The sequence below is a fragment of the Phoenix dactylifera genome, chromosome 5, assembly GCF_051530095.1.
Source record: "Phoenix dactylifera cultivar Ajwa chromosome 5, Ajwa_hap1_PhDact_Kaust_v1.1, whole genome shotgun sequence".
Classification (NCBI taxonomy): domain Eukaryota; kingdom Viridiplantae; phylum Streptophyta; class Magnoliopsida; order Arecales; family Arecaceae; genus Phoenix; species Phoenix dactylifera.
Window position 1 is genome coordinate 30075071 of NC_143194.1, and position 10415 is coordinate 30085485.

At 41.2% G+C, this 10415-nt stretch overlaps 2 protein-coding genes across 2 annotated transcripts; both read right to left on the reverse strand.

Annotated features, from left to right (window-relative positions):
• Positions 1-2118: 2118 nt before the first annotated feature.
• On the reverse strand, positions 2119-3348 carry LOC103702493 (phytolongin Phyl2.2). The gene has a single exon (XM_008784946.5). The coding sequence runs from the start codon at positions 3206-3208 to the stop codon at positions 2474-2476; it is 735 nt and encodes a 244-aa protein (XP_008783168.4). The 5' UTR covers positions 3209-3348; the 3' UTR covers positions 2119-2473.
• A 3111-nt stretch (positions 3349-6459) lies between these two features.
• On the reverse strand, positions 6460-10163 carry LOC103699485 (uncharacterized). The gene is made up of 2 exons (XM_039129040.3): positions 9772-10163; positions 6460-7630 (listed from the first exon to the last, which is right to left on the reverse strand). The coding sequence occupies exons 1-2, from the start codon at positions 10091-10093 to the stop codon at positions 6633-6635; spliced, it is 1320 nt and encodes a 439-aa protein (XP_038984968.1). The 5' UTR covers positions 10094-10163; the 3' UTR covers positions 6460-6632.
• Positions 10164-10415: the final 252 nt, after the last annotated feature.

Below are 10415 nucleotides of genomic sequence, written 5' to 3' on the forward strand. Positions count from 1 at the left end.
TCTACTGTAGCAATTACTGTGGCTTAGAATTGATATCAAAGCCATGTGTTCCTTCATGTAGGGGAGGTAATATACCACCAGGCTGTATTAGCAATATGAAACAAATCGAGTGAGGAAAACACCGCAGGTATCTTATTAGAGGACATATTTTGAGTTTCTCAGAATAGATCAGTTACCGGCTTGAATAAGACAATTGCATTAGGGCTACTATTTCATATTCACTCAATGATGTCATCCTTCATTTGACTGGATATTATATATTATACCTTAAGAAAATAACCTCAGAAGATACTTTATGGTAGAGTTTCATGATTGCAGCACAACATAACCTCAAGTTGCAGCAGCTGCAGTCTTAACAATTTGGAATATGGTGGGTATTAGCATAATTATTAAGCAATCTGAGAACAGAAATTTGAAGAATATTTCAGGAATTCGTTGATTATAAATCATTTATTAAGTTGAAAAAGTTTGTTTTCCTAATACACAAGTTTCTGGCATAAAGCATGCAGAACAGCAATTTTTGCTGACCTTACTGGACATTAGCGGAAACTTTGGTTCCAATATAGACTTAAGTCTGTTCCTTCAGATATGAATGGATCAAATTTAATAAAAACAGAGGCTGTTCGAACCGAGAGAGCAGCCAAAGCAATGAGAAATTTCTATGGCTACAATATCCTAAAAGGCTTCCAATGTTGCGACAATAGGATAAACCAACTTTCTAATGCCATTTCTTCTTGTTCCTCTTCTTGTTCTTTTTGCATGGATGGACGTCCATCCATAACAATAAACAATGGAAAAGATGCATCATAAGCATTTCATATCTTATGCGTTTGCGTAACCTAATATGGCCATTGAAATCTTTAAAATACCCAAGAAAACAAGTCACCTTTATGCAGTTATTATTGCAAATATACATCATAAACCTGTTTGAAGTAATAAGAGAGAGACCTCCATATATGAAACAGCATCAACAATAGATACGAGGTCCAGCAATATCTCCAGATTTTATAACATGTCCGATCTAAAACAACTGAAGATGATAGACATGATTTTCTCAAATCATACGTGCCCTAAATCTTTTCCCTACTGTATTTAAGAAACAGGTGCAGCACGTACATTCTGTCTCATGAAAGCACATATAGTTTCAGATTTAACAATCATAAAATAATTTGCACATACCTGATACCTGTCTCATGCATGTACACCAAATTCAATATAATGAGTTATGGTCTCCCTTCTTATACCACTATCGTGTTTTAACATCATTTTGATGCCACTCCTGGACTTCTCCTCTGAATTAATTGAACTTTCTGAATGGAGCTAGAACACTTAATTCTCTTCTGTTTGTGATCATTAAATGAATCCAACCCTGTTCACTTCGACATGGAAGGAGGCCAAAATGCTCATGGAAGTATTACCCATTGGAAAAGGACACAAGCTGACAAGAAGTGAAGCAACGGATCTAAAAGCATAAAATAAGATACTGATTTCCCAGGTTACTATAAATGCAGATGGTTACTGAAAATTCTATGCCAATCTATAGATGACAAGTACTGCAGAATCACTATCACGAGAAGCCAATGATGTGAAATCTGGAGTGAAGAAAAAATTAATTACAGAAGAGCTTCCCAAAGATCTAAACTGCTCATCAATCAATATTGATTTCCCAAGTAAGTTAGCCATTCTCCTCTGAAGAAGATAGAATTTTAATTGTCTGCTAAAATCAAAATATTTCACAACATTATTTAATATTGCATGATCGACAATCACGGATAAATATTTATGCTCAACATGAGAAAGAACAACTTGCTGATATCAGATTCACATGACAATAAAACAACCCAATGTTTTTAGCCCCCCTTAGTTCTTCTGGTTGCATGCTCACAGATAAATATATCTCCCCTCGCTTAAAAGCCATTATAGTCAATCGCATGACATTATACTCAACATGAGAAAGAACAATTTGCCGATATCAGATTCACATGACAATAAAACAACCCAATGTTTTTAGCACAAGCATTCCCCCTTCGTTCTTTTGGTTGATTGCATGTTGTATGCCCACATGTATGCTACAATAACCAAAAGCCTAACATGGATAAATTCATCAAAACCCAGGCAGATGAGAAACTAGCAATACACACTCTTCAAGAATCTATAATTTACATAAAAAACTCTAACCGATCACACCAATCACATTCTCAGATTGCATCAATTAATTAGCAAATCACCACCATGACTTGCAGAAGCAGAACCTTGTAAAACAAATCTTGGCAGATTCACAAATATATGTATACATGCACAAACCACGTAATGCAATCCAAAGGGGGAGAAAATTTAAGGATTTGCTGAATGCCATTCAAGCTCACATCACCAAAATTCAGTGCCGCAATAAGGAGATTCGGTTTAATCAGTTACCTCCCTCCTCGTACACCGTGGAAATTTCGAGCATGGAAGCTTGAGATGAAAGCCTTTCTCAGCTGCCAATGCAGTGGAAGCCCCTGCACACCGATAGCCAAATTCCAAACAGTAGACTACAGAGTGCCAGATCGATGAGGACTACTGTCCGAACGTGCTGCCCCCAAAACCCCTGGACCGTTTTCGTTCTTGGATCGGCATCTGCCGCCGATATCTCTATCCTGCTCTCAGCCTCGGAATCAAAAGAACCGATGCGGCTGATGCTATCCTCCTCGGTGGTCGCATTGCTCTTCTTCTTCTTCTTCCTTGTTTCCTTCCGCGTCTCTTGCTCGCTCTCCGATCCGCCGGCCGCCGGTGGAGGGGGATCCGCCGGCGGCGGCTGCGGAGGCGGAGGCTTGTCCGCTTGGAAGGAGAGCGGGAGCACGAGGCGGCGGAGCTCCGGGAGGAGCTCCCTCTGGAGGCAGAGGGGGGAGGGGCGATCATGGGCGCCGCCAATGGCAATGGCGGAGGAGGCGAAGAAGGCGTCGCGGAGGCGGCGGAGGAACAGGAGGACCTGAGGCTTGCCGAGGGACTCGCCGGCGATGGCAAAGAAGATGAGGGGGTCCTCCATGAGAAAGGCGTAGATCCGGCCGCCGGCGGTATGGGAGTAGAGGCGGTGGAAGCGAGGGGCGGCCGCCAGGCACTGGGCGGCGAGATCGCCGGCAGCGGCGGAGCTGATCTCTGCAAGCACCGTAGGGCCCTTGGCGACGCAAGCGTAGAGGATGATGGGGTTGTCGTTGGGATCGGAAATCATCCGATTGGAGAGCCGCAAGAAGTTGCCGATTCCGGTCAGTATATTCTCAAACCTTATCTTAGCAAAAGAAGAAAAAAAAAATAGCGACGGAGAATGATAATCTTCCTAGCAAAGAAGACGTTGCGGGAGAGAGGCGTTAAGATCTTCCATTTTGATGAGTAATGATCGCTGAACTTTGTTATTTGTTCTTTTTTTTAAAAAAAAAAATCAGATACATCCCTCATTGGGCTATTTACGTTTAGATCCAGCTGCCAATCTCGTTACAAAACATCTTTCACGTAAGGTTAGCCTAATAACTAAACTAGTCAAATCACAGAAATACTCTTCCCACTAACTTTGAAGAAACTTATTTTGAGATCTACATAGATAAATGAATAACAAAGAAGGGAGCTCTTTCAGATCTATGGAGACAGATGTTTGGTAAAAGATAAAGTATCTCAAGATCTATATAGGTAGGTAGATGATAGAGGACGGAGCGCTTTAAAATATGTGCAGCAGATGGATGATAGAGAATGGAGCGCTTTGAGATCTGTGCAACAGATGGATGATAGAGGATGAAGCGCTTTGAGATATGTGCAGGTGGATGGATAATAGGGAGATTGAGTGTTTTACGATCTATGTAGGCATGGTATGATAAAGGATGAAGCACTTTGAGATTTGTGCAAGTGAACGAATGGCGGAGGATAAAATGTTTAGAGATATCTATAGACAAATAAATGATAGAAGACGGAGCACTTTGGAATCTAATGCAAACAGATAAATGACAAAGCATGGTATACTTTGCAATTTGTGCAGGCGAATGGATGATAGAGAATGGAGTGTTTTGGATTTGTGCAAATAGGCGATGGAGAATGAACCGCTTTGAGATATGTGCAAGTGAATGAATAATAAAGAATGGAGTGTTTTATGATATGTGTAGATGGATGGATGATAGAGGATAGAGCACTTTAAGATCTATACATATGGATGAATGACAGAGAATAAAGAGCATTGAGATATGCGCAAATAGATATACGATATAAGATAGAGTACTTTGAGATCTATACAAGTGGATGAATGATAGAGAACATAGTGCTTTAAGACCCATGTAAATAGATGAATGAGAGAGCATGGAGCGTTTTGAGATCTGTGTAGATGGATGGATGATTGGGGATGAAAGCTTTAAGATCTATATAAGCGGATGAATGATAAAGGATAGGGGTGTTTTAAGATTTGTACAAGCAAACAATTGATAGAGGATGGAATGCTTTGAGATTTATGCAAGCAAATAGTTGACATATGGAATGATTCTATGCAGGTATGAATGATAAAGGGTGAAGCACTTTGAGATATGTGCACATGAATGGATGACATGATGGAGCGCTTTAAAATCTACGCAGGCAATTGAATGAGAAAGGATGGGGCACTTTAATATCTGTGTAACTGAATGAATCATAGAGGATAGAATGCTTTGATATCGCATGAAAGCCACGATCCCAGCCTCTTTGAATCAAAATATTTTAAGCTTTTTCTTGCTCCATTAACGGTTTAAGGATCCAGATAGACGACTGGGCCATATTGCAATGAAAATAAAATTTTGATGGCTAATTGAAACCTTTTAAACTTTTAGGATCTAAATATAACTGATCCAAACTTGAAGTGGTGTCTTTGTAGTAATTTTTTAATTTGTTTGTTTATTAGTAAATAGAGCTATTCAGGCCCTTGCATTGCAGGTGAGCAAGTGTAATTCCTGTGAGGATGCCCTTGTCCGAATAATATTTTTTTATATTATTTATATAATTGGATAAATATGCTATCATGGTTAATCAATAAGCTGTTCATGTTTCTTTCCATGAGAAAAGAAGAAAGGAAAGCCCAAGCAAGCTGGATGTATTTAGCAACATATCGATGTAATGTATTTATGAAAAATACTTTCCGAGCCTCAGAGAGGTGAAGATGGTGGGACATTATAACCAACAGCAAGGCATCACCACACTGGTATAAAAAATCACTCGCTGTTCATCACATGCAAGTTTTTTTTCCCCTTTCGAAGAAAATTGTAAGTACGTTGATGTAAGGAATAAAAAAGTTCATGGATATATCGTCGAAAGAATTAAGGAGCGAATTCGAGTTAAGGTAATATAGCCCACTTAAGCTCCCACCAAAGCACCCTCTTTATGTCCTAATCTACATATTTGTGCAATTATTGCTACTCGATGAGCCCCATACTATGTGGGTGGCGTCTCAATTAACATGGCATAGAACCTATAATATACGGACGGATGTGGTTGGCAAACTATATAGCCGGTTCGATCCTAAGGTACAAAGGATTTGAATAAGTCAAATATGGTAAGAGATCTAGTAATATCAAGTTGGCACCCTGATCACTAGAATTGGATCCGACGCCCATTCGAGTTTCAAATAAGAGCACCAGATCCACTTCCAAGAAAATATCGGGCTGCCAATACACATTACTGGAAAAAATATTGGACACCTGGTCCTCGGTCAGGCCTTCTCTCTTTTTGATTCCGAACATAAGCCGAGGAGGATGACCTTGGCCCTGACCGAGCAGCTGTCTAGCCGAAGTGAGTGACCTTGGCCTTGGTTGAGGAGCTGATTAGCTGAGAAGCCACCAACCGAAGAGAACAATCAGCACGTGCTGATAAGAACTAATAATCCTAACAACCGACAATTCTAGCGGCCTGCAGTCGCAGTAGCACTATGGCTTGTGCCCCATCAGCGTTGTCCACCGCTTACGTGAATTGGCACCCACGCCTCGACCCTTCTATCGGTTGTTGTAGGGTCGTTACCTGACCATCATTGTACGCCAAGTCAGGCCAATAACGACAAAATGGGGACAGGCCAATAACGACAAAATGGGGACAGGCCAATAACGACAAAATGGGGACAGGCTAGAGGACCTCAGGTATGTATGTAATATTACTCATGGAGTCTACACTCTGCTGTCCTTCCACACTGCTCCCCCTCGATTCTGACTTAGGCATGAAGGATTCCCATTAGAAACTCTTCGGCAAGCGGACTTTTTGCAGGCCACGAAAGGAGGAGATCCACCCTCTGCACCTCAGCCAACCTACTCAGCTCGTCTCCAGCCAACCTCAGCGTTATCCGAGCTGCGTTCCGACCTTAGCCCAGTTTCGGCAGCAATACACATAATTCTGTATTAACCTAATTTAGGATTAGGGTCGAGGTATTCATCAAATCTCCAATAAGACCTGAAGTATCTAAATCAAAAGACATCAAGACCCATATTCTTTATTAACCTTAGCCTCATTCATTTCATTTATTAACCATTTCTTTCCAGGCACACAGTACTTAGACTCGAGAGGACATAATATAAGAAAACATACTGAACAATAAATATATGAAGTCGCACAAATTGGGTAGAATTCTTGGTGACAGATCCAGATGCCAGATCAAGCCAGCCTCACCCCTGCCTCCTCCTCCTTGAAGCATATATAACCGTCGCGATAGCAGAAGCAGCTGCAAAAGATGATAACCAAACCACAGTCGGCCGATTCCTCACGAAGAAGCTCTTCATCCTCTCATCGTGATACTGCAAAACCTCACCAATCTGTTTATCCAGGGCTATATATACAGAAGGATAAGATGCAGACCGATCAATCCTCTTCATCAAATCAAGAACTTCTTGCAAATTCTTCCACCGGCCTCTGATGAGACCAAATTTCTTCATCACTTGAACGTCGCTGAGATCGCCAACCAATTCAGTGGTAAACTGCAGATACCGAGTCATCGGCTTCTGTTGCTTTTCAGGCCAGCATTCCCATCCCAGGAGATTCGTAACAACTGTCTCCAACTTGAAGTCATACACCAATGCCGGCATTTGCAACTTTGGCCTAGAGAATAGGACATCGATGGTAGCCTCCGATGTAGCTTCAAGCCGCACGCCAGACCGTTTCAGCTGTCGAGCACTGGGACTTCGCCGCACTTGCCCGGTTGTCGCTCCATTGGTCTTGTCCCCTTTCAAGCTGAAATGCAGGCACTGCAAGAGATATTCCGGTTTTCCCTTCTCGAGCACATCTCCAATATTTCTGGGTTCCTTGCGGTGGAATGGGGAATAATACCAGCAGAATTGATTGATAATGTCGTGGAGCGCTATTTTCTTGAAGCTTAGCTTGTAACCAAACGTTTGTTGCTGAGGGGTTTCTACGGCCTTTATTGCATCCTCCACATTGTTCACAATATCTTTGATAAGTTCAAGAGGAAGCTGGTTTTCGATCTTAATAATGTCTTTCACTATTATTTGGCTCTCCGACGGCGTGAGGTTATAATAACTAACTGCTTCCTCTCGATTGCCGTTATCCAAGTGTTTTTTTAGCTCTGCAAGGAATCCCACCACCAGAAAAATCCCGTCCATCACTTGTGCATCATCTTCAACGGTTATGCTAGTTCGATCAGTACTTCCTGCAGTTCTTAGAAGTAAAAATTCAGACACTGTCGACTATATATCCAGAGGAAATACTAGTGCAGTCTTGTGCCTGCCGTGTCATATAGAGGGTAAATTGAATATTTGACAACCAGCATGAATTTATTGGTTGGTTCACGTCCACCGACTCAGCAGTGGACTAGTCTAACTACAAAACAAACGCATGAATTTAAACAAAGAAGAAAGAGAAGAAGAAGAAAAAAAAAAAAAAAGAGTTGGAAGGGTGTTTGTACGTGTTGCTCCTCGATTAGACTGGTCTACCAGCATGGTAGTGGACCTGATCCAACTAAAAATTTCTTTGTGTTTATGATTAATATAACTTGTTAGAATAAGAGAGATTGTGAGATTGTTTTCTTGATTTATTTAGTTGTCTAAGATCATGATTGCTTCTAATGAGCTCCTCGTCCAAGGTAGAGGGGAACAAACAAAAATCCTTCCAGGATTGACTTTGCTCTCTTAAAAATGCCTAGAGTTCAAATACCAATAGCTAACATTCTCACCATATAAATAAATAAATAAATAGTTTATACCGTCCAGCGACAACACCAACCAGCCCATATACCGTCCCAATTCCTGACCGCCACATCAGCCTAATGACCTAAGTGTGGATCCGCCTAGTGGTAGCAATACTCAAACTTAAATCCAACATAGGGAGGAGTAATCTAGATAGATGCATTTTTTAGCCCCTGATTATTCTCACCATCAAGCTTGAATAGGAAACAGGAATTCACTTTGGGTGGTTTTTAATTTGAAGAACTTCAATACGAGGTTGATAAATTGGGAATTAAGAAGGAAATTGAAGTTTCATATAGTTGAGGTTTGGTCCAAACAAAATATGAACATCTACTTTGCAGGCAACGATTAAAACACAATGGAAAGAATTAGATTATTTTTTCTGGCAATACCACAATTAGATTATTCACAATATATGAAAACTATTATATATAAATACATCTGTATGCACCTTGGTAGATATATGTGTATATACATGCATATATATATATATGTGTGTGTGTGTGTGTGTGTGTGTGTGTGTGTGTGTATTGGGTTTAGTTTGGACCATAGCCGGACCATCCCATCCCGAACCTTATCTTGGAGGCCCAAACTGCTCGATATTCACATAAGTCCATATAAATGCAGATGACCCTACTTTATTTCAAGGGCATAATTTGTAATATCACAATATATGTTGGACATTGGGCATTAAGCTGTTTGAAGATATCAATCCGCACCTAAACTTGTTGAACAATCGATCCAACCTAACCTATCGGCCGCCAACAAAAACTCTACCTCGGTTAGCAGGGATTCTCTTGCTGTACTCGAAACAACAACGACGATGAGCTTGTCAATGATTTGAATCTCTTAGCACTATTATTAACATTTATTTTGAATTTCTATCCTATTTTCTGTATATTTGGACAAGCAAGTTCAATTGAACAATGGAATGAATATCGCTACTGGAATTCAAACTTGAATTATCAACATCATGCATTCTAAGCTTCGTTCTGTTCATGCTGAAGAATGACCACACAAATGACTCCATAATTTCACCAAACCAATGCCTTCCAATAACACGCTCAAGGGCAGGGCTCAGGCCGATAATATCATCCTTGCCCGGCCCATACCTGCCTTGTTGGCAATAAATTGGATGAACATGGGAGAATAAAAAAATATGACTCTTGGAAGCAGCATTGCAGCAAGTCTATTGGGCAGGCTGGTGGAGTGGCTAGCAAAATAACTCTTTGTTTGGGTTCAAACGAGAGAGCCTTATTATGCTACTTGTTTCGCATGGGCTAGCAAAATTCACCCAGTCTGACAACAAAGACCTGACGTAGCCCAAAAGGAGCAAACAGACCCAGCAAAAAGGAGGACAATAAAATGCCTCGGTCCAGCAGGACGAGCTACGTCAATCTTAGAAACAATTTCTTCTAAACACTAATTGATCTTGGAGAAAGATCAAAAGCTTAAGTGTATACAAGATATCAAGAATAGCTCGTAACACTGCAGCCAAAATCAATGTGACTGGATCGCATAGATTAACAAACTTAGCATACATAATATGCATGCATGAATTTATGTATGTTTTCGTGTGGATGTGGGGAGCCTATAGTAGTAGTACCTTTGGTTTTTGCTTCAGATGCGGCCTTATTGATGCGAGACACGCATTCCTTGGTTATATTTTCCAACAGCTCTTGGGCCTTACCCTTTACGGGCTCCCCATCTTTGGTCTCCTCTTTTACGTGCTCCCCTGTGATGCAATGGTAAACAATTGCGGCTTTCAACGGCAAGCATTTCTTCCAATTGGTGCTTTCTCCGGCTTTCTGATAGGTGGCGAAGTGGATGGTTGTCGGCTCAAATTCATCGAACTTGGCCATTTTCATGCACTTGTAAGCTAAGGACTGCCGAAGCTGTTCGAGGCCCGAGTTTGGGTATCTCGACATTGCGCAGAGGAATTTGCAATGTCTTCTGGGACTCGGACGAGTTGGTTTGGTGACGAGAGGGCAACCACGAGCCAGCGCTATATATAGAGAGGAGATAATGGGATGCGTCTTACTCGCGCTAAGCTCTCCATATTCCTTGCTTTTTGATGGGCTGGAATGAGCATGAGAATAGGACGGGGAAAGGTATTGCCTGACCCTCTGTTTGCTGGCCCATCAAGGAAACAAGGTTCCTAAACAATGGGACTAACCAACTAAGGCCCGTTTGGCGGAGCTATTAGCAGTAGAGCTTTCGGAAGTATAGCTTTTTGAAGTAAAGCTTTTA